At 40.0% G+C, this 23,767-nt stretch overlaps 1 protein-coding gene across 1 annotated transcript in view; it reads left to right on the forward strand.

The window, feature by feature from the left end:
• Positions 1-23,767, forward strand: part of ILRUN (inflammation and lipid regulator with UBA-like and NBR1-like domains) — a 104,259-nt gene that overhangs the window by 44,926 nt on the left and 35,566 nt on the right. The window contains exons 2-3 of the mRNA XM_036318260.1: positions 220-374; positions 6,907-7,104. Of these exons, the coding sequence (XP_036174153.1) occupies positions 220-374; positions 6,907-7,104 (353 nt within the window). The remainder of the gene's footprint in view (positions 1-219; positions 375-6,906; positions 7,105-23,767) is intronic.

The following is a 23,767-nucleotide window of genomic DNA, read 5'->3' on the forward strand; positions in this document are numbered from 1 at the left end:
AGCTGTACTGGTCAGGGCAGTGTTTGTTGCTTTTTATGTGTGCACCTTGGGAAGAAAGTGGTGCACAAGTTTGTTGGTTCTGGTGTTTTTTCTGTTGTACCTCAGCCAAAATCAATAGCTATTACAAACCCTAAGAAACTGGCTTATTCCTTTTGTTTGACAATGAGGATGATATGCTGTAGATAAGACTGAATCTTTATCTTTTCTCTTTATTTGTAGGAACCTACAAGCAGCAATTGGCGCCTATTATGACTTCGAGAGCCCAAACATCAGTATGCCCTCTATGTCTTTTGTTGAAGATGTCACCATAGGAGAAGGGGAGTCGATACCTCCTGATACTCAGTTTATAAAAACATGGCGGATCCAGAATTCTGGTAAATGTATAATCGGCAATTCTCCTTGTCCAGTTTTCTCTTTCTTAGTAGTTAAAAGACATAAATGTTTTACAAATGTGAATGTGTATCTCAGATTTTTCTTACACATGGTGTAGCATTTCTTGTACTAATATGATGACCTAACATCAATGAAATATTCCCTACCCTAGATTAGGAAGAACAATTTTGGTCTTGATGGCACCTAAAGAATTCAGTTTTCATTTGACCGCAGGAACGAGGCCTGTGTGTGGTGGTTCTACTCCATCACTTTAATTCTGCTCTAGTTAATCTCCAGTTATTTCCAGCAGGCTAGAGGAGGTACAGCCATGAATAGAACAAGGTAGGTAGAAAGAGCTGTGAGCATCTGCTCTTTTGAAAGCTCATTTCTTTACAACCACATGATGATTCTGTTTGAAATTTCATTGAGATATCTGAAACATTAATACCACTTTGAAAAACAGAGTAAGAAGTATGGGGATTTGCTTGCTCATTTGGGAAAGATGGAAAGATTAAGAAATTTTTTTTTTAAACATTGTTTTGGTATATTGCCTACTTTAAGATTAAAATTAAGCTAACCATAGTTCTTTGAAAATAGTATCTGAATATGTATCTGGTAACTGTTAATTATTACCTTTTAATTGTTAAATTATTTTCTAATGACTTTAAAATGGAATGGATTTAGTTAGTATTCCTTGTACCATCCAATAACAGTTTATGCTGACTGGGTGAGAATGCTTTAACATCCTTATTATTAATGAGACAGAGAAATTCTGAGGGATAGAAATCTAGGCAAAAGGATATTTAGTTAAAAATTGGTGGTTGTGGGAAAACGCTAGCTAGCAAGGTAATTGATAGGAGATGATGTAAAATTCTGGGGGCTCAAACCCTATAAAAGTGAGTTTTTATTGACTACTTTTCAGTTCTTTATATTTCTTTTATGACTGGAAAAGATTGGCTAAGCTAGATTTTTATATAATAACTAATGTACCAAGTTGTTAATCTTAGTTTTTCTGGCTTATTTAGAAGTAACTTTCCCTTGGATGCAAATTCACTGTGTCACGGAGCAAACACATAATTTGGATTGACCTAGTGTTATAGATGACGGGACATCTGTGGCTATGTGAAATTTTCATTGGCACAATATGGTACATTGTTAGTTTGAGAGGCACATGGTAATATAAGAAAATACCCATGTTTTCTATTTTCTTGAAATTCTTACTTGTTTGAAGTTTGATTATCTTTGCCTAATTTCTTTCTTAATATGCTGTTTTTAAAAAAATATTTTTATTGATTTAAGAGAGAGAGGGAGCGAGAGGGAGAGAATCATTGATCAGCTGCCTCCTGCACACCCCCTACTGGGGATTGAGCCCGAAACTCTGGCATGTGCCCTTGACCAGAATTGAACCCTGGACCCTTCAGTCTGCAGGCCGACATTCTATCCACTGAGCAAAATCAGCTAAGGCTTGCATGCTTTTAATAATTTGAAAAAATCTCTTTAGTCGGCTTCTATTCATTTCCCCATAGGAGAAATCATTGTAGAATTACTAAAACCTGTTGTTACTTATCAAAAAATGCTTTGAAAGTTACACATGAAATTTTTAAATGAGTGACACTTGTTTAGAAATTATGAACTATTCAAAAGTTTTAAAAAATTAATCTAAGACCTTGTTTACTTCTAGTAAAAATGGTCTGGCCTTCCATGAGTTTGTTTTAGTGCTTTTAAATATTGAAAGCTGTTAGAGTACTGTTGAAATATTTTAAATGCTACCTTGTTGCAGAATAACCATTTTATATTTTAGAAAACCTCTTGATATATCTGCTCATTCACTAGACAGTCACTTGGATTAATAGGAGGGTTTGGGAGGATTGACATAAAATGGCTAGAATGTAAAATCAGAACCCAAAAGCGCCTGCCTTTCACTCTGATTTGGAGAAAATCTGTATTGGCGAGCCTGACTGCCTTTTCCTCCTGTTTTTATATAGTAACTCCAGTTTAAAACAGCTTCTGGGCCTGCAGCCTTTTTTCTGTAACAGGCATTTTTGTTCTTGAACACCTCTTGAAAAGTTGGGCAACAGTTGCTAGAGATTTTATCCTTCAAGGTACTTTGAACAAATAGTTTTTTTTATTCTTCTGGAATTTGTTCAGCCAGTCATAAAATAGTTTTCTATCTATAAGCTAAATGCTTTCCATTTGATTAAGGAGAACCTGGTATCCTAAAACTGACAGGTGTGTTATTAAAGAGAGGAAAAGTGCGCATGTGCACTGGTTCTTTGGCATCATCCTAATCTGGCCTGACTTCTATCTGGAACTAGAGTAGTAACACAGAAGTAGGGCAGGCCTTTGCTGTTTCTCCTCTGGCACTCTTACTCTCATTCATAATCCTCCCTAAGAGATAGTGCTCACTGAAAGTTTCATAAATGATTTTCATGATTCTTCTCTACTGTCATGTTTTAAGCATGCCAGGCATTGAAATATACATCAGAAGAATTAATAGGAACTGCACATAGTTGTCTCAGCAGCTTCCTCAAAGAAGATAAATGTCACACATTGTTTAAAATTAAACTCCTAATACTGTTTAAAAATTCTTTTATTTAGAACACAGAAAAACAGAAGTGAGACTTTTAATGACATAGATACAAAATCCCATTATCCAAACTTTGTCACTATTTATATGTTAGAAGCTTGGGAAACTTGAGCAGGAAACTACATTGGAGTTTAAAGTGAAAATTCGAAACTGTCCCTTAAAGATGAATGTAGACAATACTCTTTATCAACACGTACAGCTAGCTTCTCAGTTGTTGCAATCATGCTCTGTTGTCCAAGTGTAGTGAATGTTAAGCATGTAGTGATAGCTGCGGTGTTTCTCTGACTTGGTGAAGTAGATGTGATTGTCATATGAGAGTGCCATTAGAGGCATCTTTATTTTTTGAACTACATAGAAGTGAATATAAAAGAGTTGGGAGAAGAACTTGAGAAAGAATAAATAGTCCTCCATTTTTCTTTTGGCTCCTTAAAATACTAAGCTTTCTACCTTTCTCTTCAGTATGATTATAGAGTTCATTCTGTTTCATTCATTCAACAAATTTTTATGTTCTAGTCAATTTTTATGTTCTAGTCAGGTACAGGGGAAAAATGGTGACAAAATTAATGAAGGTTCCTGTTTTTATGTCACTTAATTTGAAATGTAGTCTTTAAATTTGTAGGAGTTAAGAGAATAGGCGATCCTTACTGAGATTTGTTGACTTCTGCATTGCTCTTTGAATGTTCCTTACTGTCTCCAAACACTTTCTATAATCACATACCGAGTAAGTCCCAGGCTTTCTGGAACTGACTGACTTATTTCATGTTTGCCATACTCTCCATCATCTCAAAATCACAATATAATATAATTTTGTTTTTTTACTTTTTATTTTTTTAAATAAAATTTTATTCCATGACAGCTGAAGAATCACATCCTTATTCATATGCAGGCTTGTGACACTTATCTTGGAAAGTCATAAAAAGCAGATTAGTCTTTCTTACAAATATATTCATCCCCCATTAAGCCAGTTTGAACAGACTTAATTTGAAACCTGTTGTATTATGCTACTCAAACCCTGGTTTCAGTTATACTTAGCCAGGTGGCCCAAATGGCTCACCCTTCCTTCTGTATAAGAATCAATATCTTTGACTTTTTCAGAATCACCTGACCTAATGGTTGGGGCTGTAAGAACTGTATGTCATAGTGATTTATTGGTAACTCTCCGAAGGCAGATGATGGTTCTTCAGTTCATAATAAATTAACATTTTATAATGAATTAACACTTTAGAGTTGATGGTAGATGATCTTCCAGTTTTTTTTTTTCAAGAGGCTCTCTAACTACAACATCAATAGGATATCTAGCATACTAAAAAGATCAAGACTGTAGCTGCATAAATTAACATTAATCATTTAATGTTTTACCAACTTAAGTCTCCCTGAATTGCTAAGTTGGACAGCGAAGTATTTCCCATATCCAGACAGTCTTGGTTTTCCTTATTTTCTTAGAGGTTCAAAAACAGACACATTCTTGGATTTTCATATAAACAGACATTGTCTTGTTACAGGGGTGTGTGTGTATGTAAAAGAATAATTGTGAATTCAACCTTATAACAGTAGTTTAATTTCCCTCTTGGATCTTGGTCTTTAAAGAAATTAACATTTTCCAAGATGCTTAATGTCAGCTGCTATTACTCTTGACATAAGACAGATATGCTTTTGCCAGGACATAGGCCCAGAAATGAAAAACAGAATTTGCATATATTACCAGTGTATCACTCACAACCTTTGCACCAGCTACAGTTGCTTTCTGCAGTGTATACTTAAGAGGATACTTTGCTGGCAGGTTTTGTGTGTGTGTTTTTAAGAAGTTGGGACAAACCATACTGCTACTGTTTCATCTGTTAGCCCTTCAGATCCAAGAGCCACAGAGGATGCTGCTAATTATGGGGCTGAGATCAAAGCAGTAGACGCTGGTTGCTTTCCTCTCTGGTTCTCTTTTCAGTAGCAAGCCATCATGTATAATAGAAACACCCAGACAGTTCTAGAACAAGATAGTGAGGCATCCTAGAATACTGTCAGGAGGTAAATTTCAAGCATGATGTGTCCTGGGAGCCCTGCCATATTAACCTTTTCCTAGTGGTTTATTTGTATAATGAATGTATAGATTCCTCAGAAAGGATATATAGGGGTTTCTGTCTAGAGTAAAAAGGAATGTATTGGAGAGACGTCACAGGAAAAATCATATCTAGTCAAGATGTGGCTACCTATGACTAGCTAGATCAAGCCAATAGATAGATTTCTCATTTGCATTAGTTTACATGAAAATAGATACACAGGAGTAGGTACCAAATAAGATCTTTGCCACTTCCAAAAGAGGAAAGACATTCCTGCCAAGCCATTTCTCTGTATTGACATTCCTGTCCTCTGGCTGGTGTCATCACACACACTTCATTATGTTGTTGTCAGGGAAGTTTATCGCACTGCTCATGTTTTCCCCATTACAATTTGAACCTGCACATGAAACTTTCACTTGACACCTCTTTTAAAAATTATTTTTGTTTTAGTCCTTACACTAGGATATGTTTTTAATTGATTTTAGAGAGAGAAGAGGGGAGAGGGTGAGATAGAGATACATTGATCCGTTGCCTCCTGTACGCGCCCCAAGCAGGGATTGAACTCACAACCCAGGTGTGTGCCCTGACCGAATTGAACCTACAACAGTGATGGCGAACCTTTTGAGCTCGGCTTGTCAGCATTTTGAAAAACCCTAACTTAACTCTGGTGCCGTGTCACATATAGAAATTTTTTGATATTTTCAACCATAGTAAAACAAAGACTTATATTTTTGATATTTATTTTATATATTTAAATGCCATATAACAAAGAAAAATCAACCAAAAAAATGAGTTCGCATGTCACCTCTAACACGCGTGTCATAGGTTCACCATCACTGACCTACAACCTTTTGGGTGCACAGGATGAATGACACTTAACCACTTTAGCCACTTTGGCTGGGCAATAAAAGCAGTTTTGAAATGTAAACAGTGTCATAGAAATTACTTCTTATGTGTTTCATCCTCTTGCCTGGGTGAAAAAACTGGGAAGAGTCAGACATATTTTTACTATACATTTCAGCTTAAAATGTTAGCATGAAAATGGCCGTGTGTTACCTATTAGTAGAGAAAGCATCCAAAGATGTGGTCCTGTGCTTGTTTTAATGGCTCTTCACATATATCATGCTGTGTTAATCCTTACCGGAGGATATTTTTCTATTGGTATTTTTAAAAAATATATTTTTATTGATTTCAAATAGGAAGGGAGAGGGAGAGAGAGATAGAAACATCAATGATGAGAGAGAATCATTGATTGGCTGCCTTCTGCAAGTCCTGTACAGGGGATTAAGCCTATAACTTGGTCTGTGCCCTTGACTGGAATCGAACCTGGGACCCTTCGTCCACAGGCCGACGCTCTATTCACTGAGCCACACCGGTTAGGGCGCCATTGATTTTTAGAGAGAATGAAAAGAAGGAAGGGAAAAGGAGAGAGAGAGAGAGAGATGTGAGAGAGACACATGGGCTAATTGCCTCACATGCGTCTTAACGGGTTGGGGATTGAACCTGCACCCCAGGAATTGAACTTATGACCCTTCAGTGCACAGTCTGATGCTCTAACCATTGAGCAACACTGATCAGGGCACATATATCATTCTTAGATTCTACAGATTTAGTCTGATGTATGGCCTCTTCTGGGGTCACTTGAAACACATCTTAAGGAACTGCCTTGCTTTTGTTGTATGTACCCTCTCTTAGGGATAGACTGTTGGTCAGAGGTTGTTTACTTTGATAATTCCCTCTGATTAGTCATGTGAGATGTTCTATAGCTTAGGGGTATGTGGGTAGGATTACATGTCTGAGAGACAAAGAAAGAGGCTTCTTCTATGGCTTTGTAATGAATTGCACCCAGTAAGGAACCACTGATTGCCTAACATTTTTTCTTTTGCTTGAACTCAGGGGCAGAGGCCTGGCCTCCAGGGGTTTGTCTTAAATATGTCGGGGGAGACCAGTTTGGACATGTGAACATGGTGATGGTGAGATCACTAGAGCCCCAAGAGATTGCAGACGTCAGCGTCCAGATGTGCAGCCCCAGCAGAGCCGGAATGTATCAGGGACAGTGGCGGATGTGCACTGCTACAGGACTCTACTATGGAGGTGAGTATGTCCTTGTGCGACCCAGGGTGAAGGAATTAATGTTATATCTTAATGCATCCCCAGTGTTGCTCATAGACCCTGTCAGTTACATTACAGGGCATGGCCTCTTTTAAACAGTCACTCCATGCAGGTGAATGACTTGAATTTAATGACTATCTGGTTCAATCTAGTGCTTTCCCTTTTACACTAGGATTTTACTTAAAATTCAGTGAATTATATGAGATATATATTGCATTCTAAACAGTGATTTAGTAATGTTGCTGTTTTTATTATATAATCTAGTAGGTACTATAAGAACATTGAAGGCAGTCTTTGTTTACAGAATATCTATACACGAGTCATATTAAAAAAGATAACGTACAAAATGTGCATACTTCTGCCTTGGAGGGTGAGGTACAATGGTTGGAGTGACGACCCGTGGACTGAAGGGTCCACGAACCCGTGATTGGGTTTGATTCCCAATCACGGACATGTACCTTGGTTATGGGTTTGCTCCATGCACCAAGTGGGACGTGTGCGGAAGGCAGCTGGTCTGTGTGTCTCTCATGTCAATGTTTCTATCTCTCCCCCTCCCCCTTCCACTCTCTCTAAAACATCAATGGAAAGGTATTCTTGGGTGAGGATTAACACACACAAAAATGTGCATACTTCCTTCAACCTGATGACCTGTCAAGCTGCTAATGCCTCTCACGCCTTTATTGCCAAACTTTCTGAACAAAGTGATCTATACTCACCATTTTGGCTTTCTGTTTTCCATTTATTCTTCAACCCAATCTATTCCTTTTATAAAATTTTCTTTTAAAAAACAACAATACATTTTTTACTGATTTTTAGAGAGAAAGAAGAGAGGAAGGGAGAGAGAGAGAAACATTGATGTGACAATGAAACATTGGACAGCTGCCTCCTGCATGCACCCTACTGGGGATCGAGCCCAAAACCCCAATGCATGTGCCCTGACCAGGAATCGAACTGACAGCGTTTCAGTGCATGGGATAACGCCCAACCAATTGAGCTACACTGGCCAGGGCTCAACCCAATCTGTTCTTTACCCACTCCAATTAAATGATTATCAGTGATAAACCAGTTACCAGATCTAGCAGTCTTCATACTAACTAACCTTCTATCATTTGGCACCATACTCTAAAACTTTTTTGAAATGTGTACCTTCCTAGAGCCATATAATACCTCTCTTGTTTCTCTTTCCCCTCTGAATGTTCTTGCTCTGTCTCTGTCGAGTCCCATCTTTGCCTTAAGATTACTACATTGTGAGCTGAGCTCCGATCATGCTCAGTGACCTCATCTACCCACATGGTTTCAGCTCTCACCAGTACAGCATTCATGGTGATGCTCAAATTCATATCTGTGGCTGCAAACTCTTTTTGGAGCACCAAACCTGTGTTTTAACTGTTTATGGACAGAACACTTGGATATTCTGTAGATTTCTAAATTTTGACATCTCCCAGGCAAACTTACATTCTTCTCATTGGCACCTCAGTGAGATGATCAGGCCTGAAACCCTTGAGTCATCTTTTTTTTTTTTCCTGTGTAATTATACTTAATCACAGATCAATCCTTATTGGTTCCATTATATCCCATGTCCTGGAAATCCAAAGAAAAAGAAATAGGAAATAGTTCTTCCCCTCAGGGAGCTCTTTTTTAAAATATATATATATTTTCATTGATTTCAGAGAAGAAGGGAGAGGGAGAGAGAGTTAGAAACATAATGATGAGAGAGAATCATTGATTGGCTGCCTCCTGCACTACCCTGACTGGGGATCGAGCCCGCAACCAGGGCATGTGCCCTTGATTGGAATCGAACCCAGGACCCTTGAGTCCACAGGCCCAGGCTCTATCCACTGAGCCAAACTGGCTAGGGCTCCTCAGGGAGCTCTTAACTGGCATTGGGGCCTTTGGTGTTATTTGAAGGAAACCTGGAATTAATGTTCTCATATGTTTTGACAGGCGGTGGAAACTTTAAATACTTTTACGGCCTCAAACATGTTTAGCCCTGTTTGGTTTGGCTCAGTGGTTAGAGTGTCCACCTGAGGATCGAAAGGTCCTGGGTTTGATTCCCGGTCAAGGGCACATATCAGGGTTGCAGGTTCGATCCCCGGCCCTGGTCGGGGTCCATACGGGAGGCAACTAATTGATGTGTCTCTTTCACATCAATGTTCCTCCCCCTTTCTCCCTTCCACTCTCTCTAAAAATCAATGGGAAAAACCCCCTCTGGTGAGGATTAACAAACAAAAATGGTGATACATGTCTTACTTACTTTTGTAACTTTTCAAAAAGCTGAGCCCAGTGCAAAGCAGAGAGTGGCTTCTTAATAGATTTTTTTAAAATTGATTTTAGAGAGTGGAAAGGTGGGGAAAGGGATGGTGAGACATTGATTTGTTGTTCCACTTATTTATGCATTCATTGGTTGCTTCTTGCTTCTTGTATGTGCCCTAACCCAGGATCGAATCTGCAACGTATTGGGGTAACGCTTTAACCAACTGAGCTACCCAGGCAGGGCTGATCAGTGGATTTTTAAAATGAATATTAGCATTTTTAAAGGAGGGGGAAGATAACACATGACTTTTTTAAAAAAATCCCTTTGATGCAAAGATACTGCTTCTTGGTGTTCTCCAGTGTTTGAGAGTGCTAGTCCTGTTTTGTGAATTTGTTTTTAGTGTTAAATTGAAAATAATTATCAGTATTGGGAAATTCAATTTGTACTTGTAACATCTCTTTCAAATTCTAGAAGTAGGTAGAGTATAAATATACTAGCTTTGGAGGCAGTAAAATATTTAAAGCCTTTCTTGGTCATGTAGTCTGTGAGTTGTTTCTCAGGACTTGATGGAATCTACAAGTTTTAAGGGATCTTAATAATTTATCTGGTTCCATGATTTTCTAGGTTTTTTTCTTAATCAATGGAATCCTTTCCTTGATAGTAGCATGTGTGAATGTCCCCTTCAAATAAGGGGAAAAGATAAAAATGAAACTGGTTTTGTTGAATTGAAAGCTTCCTTAGCCTGTTTTGCTCCCTGTCTGAGGTGACCCACTGTCAGGACTCTGTGGTGTATAGTTTGCAGACTCTTTATCTGTTTTAGCAAGGAATTTAATTTCATTTTACAAACTTACTGTATTTCATTGAGTTGATTACTGATGATTATAAAACACATCCTGATAGCAGGGTGTTAAGTGACTGGCAAAAAGTGCATATAATATACATAAAAACCACAACTAAGAATACATGAAAAAAACACACAAAACACCTGCCATGTTACTCATGATTGGCTCTTCCTAGTTTTTCTTGCTCATTCTTAGCTTGTTAGCTCATTGAGCGTAGTGTGGTGGTAAGAATTCAGAATGTAGAACCAGGTTCCCTGGGCATAAACTTGGACAAGTTAGGTAATTCTCTGTACCTCATCTTTCTGTTTTAACAACAAAGTTTGTATTTTTTTGTTTTATTTTTGGTGGGGTGGTCTCTATAGTATTTAGACCAGCGGTTCTCAACCCGTGGGTCGCGACCCCTTTGGAGGTCGAACGACCCTTTCACAGGGGTCACCTAAGACCATCGGAAAACACATATATAATTACATATTGTTTTTGTGATTAACCACTATGCTTTAATTATGTTCAATTTGTAACAATGAAAATACATCCTGCATATCAGATATTTACATTACGATTCATAACAGTAGCAAAATTGCAGTTATGAAGTAGCAACGAAAATAATTTTATGGTTGGGGTCACCACAACATGAGGAACTGTATTAAAGGGTCACGGCATTAGGAAGGTTGAGAACCACTGCTTTAGACGGTCTTCTCTAGAAAGAATCCATTCTTATTTTTTATAATAATAACTTAGGGTGTTTCAGATAATTTCTCTTCCTCAAAAGGAATTTTTGCTATATTAAATAATTTACGCATGGGTTCCCTTTCCCCATTTTAGCTTGATTGTGCTCTCAGAGTTTCTCAGCGGGGGTGCAATTGGCACATTGTGTGGATAGTTCTTCATGATGTGGGCATATTTATAAGACCCTTGGCCCTCTCTCACTAAATACTTGTAATTTCACATGTTCATCTTTACAACTGATCCCCTCCCCCCCGCACCCTCCCCTCAGCACATATCTAACTCCCTTGGTTGAGTAGCTCTAAGTATCTGATTCCTAATAGATACATTTTCAAGCCTAAACATTTTATTTTATCATCTTTTTATGGACTTTTGCTTCTTAGATAAAAGCAATGTTATCTAGTACCTACTGTATATCAATCATTGTACTGAACTTTTTACATATAAATTACCTTATGAAGGAAGTACTAACTGCATTTTATGGAGTTCTCCAGGAAACTTTGTCTCCAGGTTGTTGATGCTTGTTAGGATTTAGGGAGGGAGTCCTCTCTCCACTACCAGAGTGAGTGGGACTGAGGGTGGGGTTGAGTTTGGCAGGGCCTCTCTTAGGTAGTGGGGTAAATATCAGTTTTCTCCCAAGGAGTTCCTGCCTGCTAGGAGATACACAGTACCTATAGAACACTTGGCTCTTGGGAAGAAGAGCATGAGTGGTTATCCCTATTTTAGCCTTGGTGCCAGCAGTAATATACCTGCCCTGTTCCTAGTGGAGTGCCCTTTTCCAAAATTCTACAAGAGAGATTTACCCCTGCACTGTGATACTTTCCTACAAATCATAGGGGTCCTAGTTCTGAAGTAAGCTAAGGTCATATTCTTTTTTTAAAAAATATATTTTTACTAGAGACCCAGTGCACAAACTCATGCACCAGTGGGGTTCCTTGGCCTGGCCTGCGGGATTGGGCCAAAACCAGCTCTCTGACATCCCCTGAGGAGTCCTGGATTGCGAGAGGGCACAGGCCAGGCCAAGAGACCCCTCTGGTGCACGATCACTCAGGGCCAGGGAGGGATGCAGGAGGTTGGTCAGCCGGGGAGGAATCATGGGAGGGCTTCAGGGCATGCCTGGCCCTTATCGTTCAGTCCTGATCAGCCAGACCCCAGCAGCAAGCTAACCTACTGGTTGGAGCGTCTGCCTCCTGGTCAGTGCATGTGATAGTGAGCAGTTGAGCAGCCTTAGCATGTTATTAGCATATTACGCTTTGATTGGTTGAATGGCCAACTGGATGACTGGACACTTAGCATATTAGGCTTTTATTATGTAGGGTTGATTTCAGAGAGGAAGGGAGAGGGAGGGGGAGATAGAAACATCAATGATGAGAGAAAATCATTGGTCAGCTGCCTCCTGCTTGCCCGCTACTGGGGATCAAGCCCGCAACCCTGGGCATATGCCCTGATCCTGAATCAAACAGTGACCTCCTGGTTCATAAGTCGGTTCTCAACCACTGAGCCACGCCGGCCGGGCTAAGGTCATACTCTTGTTACCACATGCTGATGAGGGCTTCTCCCACTTGAAGTAGATCTTTTTGTTAAATACTTCACATGGGTCCCTAGGGACATTTCATGTGTCCATTGAATACTTATAAATTATAGTTTCCCAGAGGTTAGGAATGGAACTTCCCTTATTAAGCTTCCAAACTGCAATATGTCTCACATATTAGGAGAGTTATTGGGTGCTCTATGTAAACCAACTGTTTATTTCCTAAAACCTTTAAGTTCTTACTCTAACTTCTCCAATTTACAGTGTCCTCCCTAGTCAGTAATTTCAGGAGTGCCCCATCTCATTCTTCTGTATTTTAACTGATCATGTTATAAAAGCTCTGGTTTCATACAAACTTCCTCTAGACATGAGTCTTCTATTTAGACGCTGTTCTGTTTGGCATTTCTGCCAGTTCTTTACCTATTAACCCCAACTTTAGAATGTCTCTCTTTTATGTTGGACTGAAAGAGGCTGCCTCATTTACTTCTAGAAGATCCTTAATAAGGTACTCTCTGTTTCATTTCTGATCTCTAGAATTCTCTGATATCAGAAATATTAGTAGTCCTTGAAAACAACAGATTTCTTTTTTGACAGAAGAAATGCTAACATAAGCTGATTGTGATTTGTATGGGAAATGTTTTTAGAAGAGACATTTCAAAATGTAAATGAGGTCTGAAATCCTTAATTATATTATGAGATCTATAATAAGTTTATAGGGTGAGAGGCTTTTTCAGTTTCAGAGAAGGAAGCCTGCCTTTGGTTGTACTGCCACCAGGGGATGGTGACTGATTGGTGGTCATGTCCAGGTAGTTCTGCATGAGTCAAAGGTAATGTGAAATGGCTGTATTGTTCAGATTAACCTCTGAAATGCAGATATGTGGGTCCTTAACCTCTGTGGAGCATAGACAATCAAGAAGTCAGGTGAGCCTAGCCGGCATGGCTCAGTGGTTGACTATTGACCTATGAATCAGGAGGTCACAGTTTGATTCACAGTCAGGGCACGTGCCTGGGTTGTAGGCTCGATCCCTAGTGTGGGGTGTGCAGGAGGCAGCCGATCAATGATTCTCTCATCATTGATGTTTCTATCTCCCTCTCCCTCTCCCTTCCTCTCTGAAATCAATAAAAATATATTAAAAAAAAGATCAGATGAAACAGTGATCCATCTATAAAATATAGTAAAAATTGTTTCAATGTGTGCTCTTTAGTGCTAACACTGTTTTATCAAATAGTTTTATAATTTTGCAGTCAACAAATAACTACACAAGGATTTGGTAGAAGGGCAGTAATATAATTTGAAAGCAGCATGTTTTTTTTCTTGTAGCTACAGCTCTTTTGTTAACAGAAATTTCTTTGATCTGGAATGTTAGGTTCCAAGGATACAGAATTTTGGGATTGACAGTTCCTTTAAAATTTTTGAAAGAAAATATAATTTTTTATTAAAATATTAATATGCAAATTGTTTTTTGGGGTTGTTTACTTTTTTTATATGGTATATTTATTTTAAATATTGTTGAAAATATTACATATGTCTCCTATTTTTTACCCATTAACCCCGGCTAGCCCGCCCCTGCGCCCTGCTTCCCCTTCGCCCCAGGCCTTTATCACCCTATTGTCTTTGTCCTTGGGTTATGCATATATGCATACAAGTTGTTTGGTTTATCACTTCCTACCCACCCACCTCCCCCACTTTCCCCTCTGAGATTCCACAGTCTGTTCTATGCTTTTGTCTCTGAATCTATTTTGTTTGTCAATTTATTTTGTTCATTAGATTCCACATATGAGTGGGATCATGTGATACTTGTATTTCTCTGACTGGCTTATTTCGCTTAGCACAGTGGTTCTCAACCTTGGCTGCACATTAGACTCACCTGGGAATCTTTTTAAAATCCTGATTTCTGGGCCTCATCCTCCAGAAATTCTGTTTCTTTGTTATGGGGTGGGGCCACAACATTAGTAAAAAAGAAACAGAATTTCCAGAGGGTGAGGACCAGAAGTCAGGATTTAAAAAGATTCCCAGGTGATTCTAATGTGCAGCCAAGGTTGAGAACCACTGGCTTAGGATAATACTCTGCAGGTTACTCCATGCTGTCTCAAAGGATAAGAGATCCTTTTTTTTTTTTAACTGCTGCATGGTATAAATGTTCCACAGCTTTTTTATGCACTCATCTACTGATGGGCACTTGGGCTGTTTCCAGGTCTTAACTATTGTAAATTGTGCTGCTATGAACATAGGGGCATATACATTCTTTCTGATTAGTGTTTTGGGATTCTTAGGATATATTTCTAGAAGTGGGATCACTGAGTCAAATGGCAGTTCCATATTTAATTTTTTGAGGAAGTTACATTCCTTTTTCCATAATGGCTGCACCAGTCTTCATTCCCACCAGCAGTGAACTAGGTAGCGTTCCCTTTTCTCCACATCCTTGCCAGCATTTGTCATTTGTTGATTTGTTGGTGGTAGCCATTCTGACAGATGTGACGTGATACCTCGTTGTTGTTTTAATTTGCATCTCTCTGATGATCAGTGACTTTCAGCATTTTTTTATATGTCTCTTGGCCATCTGTATGTCCACTTTAGAGAAGAGTCCATTTTAGGTCCTCTGTCCATTTTTAACTTGGATTGTTTGTCTTCCATTCGTTAAGTTGTATGAGTTCCTTATATATTTTGGATATTAACCAAAGGGAACATCCTTATAGTTCCTTTTCTAAATATACTATACACTAGTGGCCCGGTGCACAAAATTCATGCACATTAAAAGGGGATTAATTAAGGAGAAACCAAGATGGCAGCATAGGTAAACACCGGAAATTGCTGCCTCGGACAACCACTTCAAAAATACAACTAAAAGACAAAACGGATATCATCCAGAAATACAGGAAGGCTGGCTGCGTGAAAATTCTACAACTAGAAGGAAAGAGAAAAGCACACTGAGACTCAGAGGAGCTGCGGAAGTAAGGTGCAGAGGTATGGAGGTGCACGTGGAAAGGGCTGGCAACTGAGGACATGGTTGTCTTCTTCAGTTGGGAGGGAGTCTCAAGCTCCCGACTGCTCTGAACTCTAGTTCCGGGCGAGTCTCTGGGGACCCAGACTCATACGGGGAGAAACTGGACTGTCTGGCATCGGTCGGAACTAGAGGGCGGCTTTCCCTCAGAGGTGCTTGCAGCGATTACTGGGACACTGAGACCTGGGGCCCCTTAGGGCAGGACTGAAGATCAGCCATAACTGCTTGCTCCGCCCTGTTGATTCCCTGAGACCCCGCCCCACCCAAGCTGCAGCAGAGGCTTTTGCATATGAAAGGCCTGGCCCTTTGAATTCTGAAAATTACCTAACAAATTGCAGCTGGGCCAGACAGACCCAGAACTTCCAAGGGAAGGCCCAAGGCCCCACAGCAGCTTGCATTGCTTCACAGCTGGGCCTCATCTGGGCACCTCCAAACCCCAAAAAAGGAAGGGAAACCTGCAGATCTCTCTATAGCTCCTGCTGGGTAGCCTCAGGCAGAGGCTAAATTAGCACCTCCTTAGATCCAAGAGCCAGTGTACCAAGTGGTCAGAGTGGGACCATCCAGATTACAACTCCTCAGATCCATAAGGGACACACTCAGGGGGCAGACTCAGTGAGCACCAAAGCCCCACTGAAGCAAGTCTTGCCCCAGAAGGGTGTCTTCAGCACAGAAGTTCTCCCACTGCAGACACAGCTGATTCTCATAGCCAATTGGCCTGGAGGTCAATTCCTCCCAGGGATACCTACAACAATCAAGGCATAACTACAACAAGCCTGTGCACAAAGCCCACAAAGGGGTGCACCAAGAGTGTCCACCTCAGGTAATTGCGGACGGAGGCTGAGTCACTGGGCCCTATAGGACACCTAGCACACAGAGCCACTTTGTCAACACAGGGAAGCATAAAAAATGCGGAGACAAAGAAACAGGTCACAAATGACAACAATGGAGGAAAGCAAACTACTGGATATAGAGTTCAAAACCATGGTTATAAGGTTTATCAAGGATTTTCTGGAAACAGCCGATAAATTTAGTGAGACCCTGGAGGATATGAAAAAAGACCAACTAGAAATTAAGGACACATATGTAATACCCTTTGTAATACTTTAAGCAATTAAAAAAAAAAAGGAATTAAGCATACACTGACTGAAATAAAGAATAATTTACAGAGATCCAACAGCAGACAAGAGGATCCCAAGAATCAAGTCAAAGATTTGAAATACGAAGAACAAAATATACCCAACCAGAAAAACAAAAAGAAAAAAGAATCCAAAAATATGAAGATAGTGTAAGGAGCCTCTGGGACAGCTTCCAGCGTACCAACATCCGAATTATAGGGGTGCCAGAAGAAGAAAGAGGGCAAGATATTGAAAACCTATTTGAAGAAATAATGACAGAAAACTTCCCCTACCTGGTGAAAGAAATAGACTTACAAGTTCAAGAAGCGCAGAGAACCCCAAACAAAAGGAATCCAAAGAGGACCACACCAAGACACATCATAATTAAAATGCCAAGAGCAAAAGACAAAGAGAGAATCTTAAAAGCAGCAAGAGAAAGAAACTCAGTTACCTACAAGGGAGTACCCATACGACTGTCAGCTGATTTCTCAACAGAAACTTTGCAGGCCAGAAGGGAGTGGCAAGAAATATTCAAAGTGATGAATAGCAAGAACCTACAACCAAGATTACTTTATCCAGCAAAGCTATCATTCAGAAGTGAAGGCCAGATAAAGAGCTTCACAGATAAGAAAAAGCTAAAGGAGTTCATCACCACCAAACCAGTATTATATGAAGAGGAAGAAGAAGAAAAAGGTAAAGATACAAATTATGAACAACAAATAATAGAATCAGGGGCATAGAAAGGGAATGGACTGGCTATTCCTGTGGGGGAAAGGGGCGAAGGGGATGTGGGAAGAGACTGGACAAAAATCGTACACCTATGGATGAGGACAGTGGGAGGGGTAAGGGCAGAGGGTGGGGTGGGAACTGGGTGGAGGAGAGCTATGGGGGGGAAAAAAGAGGAACAATTGTAATAATCTGAACAATAAAGATTTAATTAAAAAAATAGTCTGTTATTAATTTTTCTTGTTTTCTAATGTAGGCCTGTAGTGCTATGAACTTTCCTCTCAGAACTGCTTTTACTGGGTTGTTTTTTGTGCATTTTCATTTGTTTCCAGGAAGTTTTTTTTTTTTTTAAATATATTTTTATTAATTTCAGAGAGTAAAGGAGAGGGAGAGAGAGATAGAAACATCATTGATGAGGGAGAATATTGATCGGCTGCCTCCTGCATGCCCCCTCCCGGGCATTATTATTACGTTTCAAGTTGTCGCACAGCTCCTTTAAGCTGTCCTCCTTTTTTTAAAAAAAAAAAATATTTTATTGATTTTTTACATAGAGGAAGGGAGAGGGATAGAGAGTTAGAAACATTGATGAGAGAGAAACATCGATCAGCTGCCTCCTGCACACTCCCCACTGGGCATGTGCTCGCAACCAAGTTACATGCCCTTGACCGGAATCGAACCTGGGACCCTTGAGTCTGCAGGCCCACGCTCTATCCACTGAGCCAAACTGGTCAGGGCTGTCCTCCTTTTTTTAAATTGTTTTTTCTTTTTGGTTCTCTGATAGAGTGATTTTTTTTTTCTACCCTGTCTCCTAATTCACTGATCGAATCCTCGGCTTCCCCTAATCCTCTGGTCAGGCATGTGCCCTTGACCAGAATCGAACCCCGGACTCTTTAGTTCATAGGCCTACATTCTATTCACTGAGCCAAATCAACTAGGGCTCTCGGAAGTTTTTCTTTCTTGATCTTACTGGTAACCCATTCATTGTTCAGTAACATGTTATTTAACCTCCATGTGCTTGAGTGTTTGGGGGTGTTTTTACTGTAATTGATTTCTCATTTCATTCCATTGTGAACTGACAAGATGTTTGCTATGATTTCAGTCTTCTTGAACTTATAGAGACTTGTTTTGTGTCCTAACATGTGGTCTATCTTTGTGAATGACCCATGTGCACTTGAGAAGAATGTATATTCTTCACCTTTAGGGTGAAATGTTCTATAAATGTCAATTAAATCCATCTGATCCCATGTGTTCTTTAGAGTCACTGTTTCCTTTTTAATTTTTTTTCCTGGAAGATCTGTCCAGCGAAGTCAGCATGGTGTTAAAGTCCCCTACTATGACTGTATTGTTATTAGTCTCTCCCTTAAAGCCCTCTAGAAATTTTTTTATATATTTAGGTTCTCCTATATTTGGTGCATATATGTTTACCAGGGTTATACTTATTGTATCATTGTTTTCTCTTGTGACGGCCTTCATTTGAAGTGTATTTTGTCTGATTTGAGTACTGCTACCCCAGCTTTTTTTTTCTCTCCATTTGCATAAAATTTTTTCCCCCCATCCCTTCACTCTCATCCTGTGTGAGTCCTTTGTTCTGAGGTGGGTGTCTTGTAGACAACATATAATTTAGTTGTTTTTGTATCCATTCAGCTACCCTATGTCTTATGATTGGAGCATTTAATCCATTTACATTTAAGGTTATTATTAATAGGTACTTATTTATTGCCATTTTAATCCTGCATTCCTATGTTTCTTTATTTCTTCTCATTACAGCAGTCCCTTTAGCAATTCTTGCAGTGCTGGTTTGGTGTGATAATCATCTTTAGTCTTTTTTTTTTTTTTTTTTTTTGTCTGGGAAGCTCTTTATTTCACCATCTAATTTGAATGATAGACTTGCTGGATATAGTAATCTTGGTTTCAAATTCTTGCTTTTCATTACCTTGAATACTTCATGCCCTTCCCTTCTGGCCTGTAGTTTCTGATGAGAAATTAGCTGACAACCTTATGGGAGCTCCTTTGTAGGTAACAGTTTGCATTTCTCTTGCTGCCTTAAATAATCTCTCTTTGTCTTTAATTTTGGGCATTTTAATTATGATGTGTCTGGGCGTGGGCCTTTTGGGATTCTTCTTGCTTGGGACTCCACGTGTCTCCTGGACTTGAGTGACTTTTTCTTTCACCAGGTTAGGGAAGTTTTCTGCCTTTTTTTTTTTTCTTTTTTTTCTTTTTTTCTTTTTTGATTTCAGAGAGAAAGGAAAAGGGAGAGAGAGAAACATCAATGATGAGAGAAAATCATTGATTGGCTGTCTCCTGCACATCCCCTCCTGGGGATTGAGCCCACAACCAAGCCATGTGCCCTTGATGGGAATCGAACCTGGGACTCTTCAGTCCATAGGCTGATGCTCTATCCACTGAGCCAAACCAGCTAGGGTTCTGCCATTATTTCTTCAAACACATTCTCTGTCTCTTGCTCGCTCTTCTTCTGGCATACCCATTACACAAATATTATTACGTTTCACGTTGTTGCACAGCTCCCTTAAGCTGTCCTCCTTTTTTAAAATTGTTTTTCTTTTTGGTTCTCTGATAGAGTGATTTTTTTTTCTACCCTGTCTTCTAATTCACTGATCGAATCCTCGGCTTCCCCTAACCTGCTCTGTATTCCTCCCACTGTGTTCTTTGTTAGTGCTATGTCATTCTTCATAGTTACTATATCTTTTCTCATGCTTTTGAGCATCTTTGCCATCATTATTTTGAACTCTATGTCTGATAAATTTCTTATCTCCATTTCATTTAGCTCTTCTTCTGTAGAACTCTTGTTCTTTTGTTTGGGCGTTGTTTATTGTCTGCCTGTTTGAGTTTGTGACTATGTATTAGGTAGATCTGCTCCACCTCCAAATCTCTAGTGCAGGACAGTGTCAACCACTGTTTCTGACTAATTAGATCAGAACAAAACTCAAAGTCTCCAGAGACCTTCCTCTGCCTTCAGATTGGTTTTATTCAGTCTTGAGCTTCAGGCAATCATCACAGGTGTGGCGAGAGGTTTTCCATCAGGGTGGGGCAATTGCTTCTGCCTGGGGGCTAATTGTTATTCTCAGTCTCTTAATGGGTCTCGAAAACTATACAGGGTGGGGCAAGGATTTTCCATTAGGATGGGGCAACTGCCTTCCTCCCAGGCAAAAACCACATGGATGGCAAAGGTCTGCCTGAGAAAGATCTTCTTCACAGTGTGAGGAAATGACTCAGCTGAGGAAACTGGGCTCTAACCCCAGAACCCCTAACCCTGGCTTCTGTTCACACAGCTCCAGTCCACTCTGCCCTCCCTCTGCTGGAGCCCAAGGTAAATGGCTGCACACGAATTTTGTGTGTTGGCCCTTTAAGAGGGTGCCTGTGTTTCCAGCCATCTCTCTCTGACAGACACCAACTCTGCTGCTTTTCATAATGAGATGTTATGTGGGCACCTTTATCAGTTCTGCGTCTCTGGGCTGAGAAGCCTAGTTTGGGGTTTAGACCTTAGAGTTCTCGGTGGCAACCTCCCATAGCTGAGCTATCTCTCCAGAACTACAGCTGCTCTGTGGGAGCCCAGCCAGCCCTTTCAAGCCTCAGATGTGAGTGGGCGGTAAAGTTGACTTCCTTTTATAGGATTGAGAAGTCCAGAGCGCCATGAATGAGCCCTAAGGTATCCTCTGTGTGGATGTTGCTAGACCTACTTCAGTCTAGGGATGAATAATCATTCATTTCTCCAAAACTCTATACTCAGATTCAAGGCTGGAAAATATTTTGTCCTATTAAGAGCCTACAATAGAAATGAAGAGGAATGGATGCTTGGAAAAGTTATGTCAGACCAAAGAAATGAAGAAGAAAGTAAAAAATGGGGGTAGGGGGTAGGGAGAAAATGAAGTATTATTCCAGAAGTTTTGCTTTGTCACTGTCTTTGGCTGTGATGTCAGTGAATGTGATATCTGATGTGTAGTTCTCCTTGGAGAGAATTGAGAGGGAGTGGTTACTGTTTTGTTTTGGTGATTCTTGCATCGGTCCAATTAGGATGATGATGTTGACGGAGCAGTTCTCTGAAGCCAGAAACAAAGCTGGTTGTTTTAGGAGGGAGATGGGAGAGCAGAGTTAATGCAGTGTGCATGATCTGAAATCTCTAGGTCAAAGAGCTTTCACCAGTGATGACTCCTGTCAGTAATTCTATTTTATACTTTTGTCCCTAATTGTGTTAAAGTTAGGGTTTGAGTTGCTAAAAAAAGACAAATGGGATTTATGTCTTATGCTGTTAAGTATTCAAAACATAGTAGTAACTCTGTGGGAAGGTGTCAGAGTCCTAAGTTAAATCTCATATTAAAGGCATGTGTAGCCCTAACCAGTCTGGCTCAGTGGATAAAGCGTCGGCCTTCGGACTGAAGAGTCCTGGGTTTGATTCTGGTCAAGGGCATGTACCTTGGTTGTGGGCACATCCCCAATAGCGGGTGTTCAGGAGGCAGCTGATTGATGTTTCTGTCTCATCGATGTTTCTAACTCTCTATCCCTCTCCCTTACTCTCTGTAAAAAATCAATAAAATATATATATATTTTTTAAAAAGCATGTGTATACCAAGAGCAGTGATTTTTTTTTTTTAATCCTCACCCAAGGGTATGTTTTTGTTGTGTTTTTAATTTTTTTTATTTTACTTTGACATTTGCTGAAAAGCACAGAACAGTTAACATTTGAATGCCTCAATGTTAAGGTTACAAACAAAATCCTTAAGTCAAAGAGTTACAGGATCCCACATCAGTTATTTCACATTAAGTGCAGGTTTAAAAAAAATTAGTGCTGTTTGGAGCACAAGATACGCATTTCAATTTAACAACACAAACTTAGCACCTTTAAAATAAAATAAATACTGATGACCACATTGTAAGTACGAAAGTATCATTTAAATGGGGGGGGGGAAATCCAGTTCACCAACAGTGCGAACAAATAGCATTTCCAAAGCTGAAATTAAATGTGTGTAAACACATACCCACTCGCCACTCTGCCTAGTACAGTGAGTAAGTCCTTCCCACCCAGGGCCGAAAAGAAAAAGTTCCTGCTAAGTCTCTTAGATTCTGAATCTGAAAAGTTGCCACAGGTTTTAGGCCAAGGGCTGGAAAGTTTTAAGTGCAGTACAAGGGAGATCCGTATGTTTGAGCAGGAAGGAGTTCTTTTTCAGATGGGTCAACTAGAAACATTTTCAGTCCAACCCCAGAGCCTTCCAGCCTAAGCGTACACATGACCATAGGTCTACCTGATGTCACCCTGACTTCAGTGGGGCACCTGAGTGCAGAGCCGATGCTGCACGAGGAATGATGGCCCAAGCTCTCCACAGTGGACACTGCTTTGCAACCAAAGTACTTTAGGCCAGTTCAGTGTAATTACAAACGTTTGTGATTCTTAACCTATTGTCACCTAGTGGTTCTTAAGTAGGGAATGTCTGCATGTTAAGTCTTCTTAATCTTTTCAGACATTAATGATTAGTCCTTCCCAATGTGGTTTTATATCACTCACAAGGTTACCATGTTTTCTTTCTCATGAGCACTCCATTTTTACACAGAACTTTATGCTGAGCTTTAGGTCTTTTAACAAGTGTAGCCACATATAAAAAGAAATACTAGATGCAGACTCAGTGGCCAATTATTTGCATTACAGTGTTACAAAAAAACTGCTAGATGTTTTTTCTAAATCAGCATTTACCAATTGTCCAGACCAAAGGTCATTTCGAAGCATGAAAGTTCAGATTCTAACTTCTCCACTGACCCATGTGCAACACAACTTACTCTGTTCCCAAATACTCCTGGAAGCACTTGCTTGCTCGGCTGTCATCGATTCCGTTGGGTTTGTAGACACAAAATGCCATAAGGATCATGGTCACCAGCAGGATGCTGAAAATGGTTTCCATCAACACCAGGTTCTGCCCCTGCAGCACTGTGTGTGGCCGGCTCTGCTCCATTGGCTCCACCAGGCTCCAGGCCTTCTCCTGCCCCATGAGGAGGCTACACAGGTCCAGGCATAGCCACCACCACCACTGCATGCAGCATCCTCCTGAGCTCCCAAGGATATATTTTATATTGAATTTTAGAGAAAGAGGAAGGGAGAGAGAAAGAGAGAAACATAGATGTGAGAGAGAAACATCAATTGGTTAGTTACCTACCCTTCGCACCCCAACTGGGGATGGAATCTGAAACCTAGATATGTGCCCTGACCAGGAATTGGACCTGCAACCTTTTGGTGTACTGGAAAACACTCCAACCGAGACACTTGGCTAGGCCAGGAGTGGCCTTTATTATTATTATTATTATTAATGAAGATATTTAAGATTGATCAAATAAGGTAAATTAGTTGCTAGACTAAAATTTGACTTTCTGGCCCAGCTGGTGTAGCTCAGTGGTTGAGCATCAACCCATGAGGCAAGAAAATGCTGGTTCAATTCCAGGTCAGGGCA

The sequence above is a fragment of the Myotis myotis genome, unplaced genomic scaffold (assembly GCF_014108235.1).
Source record: "Myotis myotis isolate mMyoMyo1 unplaced genomic scaffold, mMyoMyo1.p scaffold_m19_p_7, whole genome shotgun sequence".
NCBI lineage: Eukaryota > Metazoa > Chordata > Mammalia > Chiroptera > Vespertilionidae > Myotis > Myotis myotis.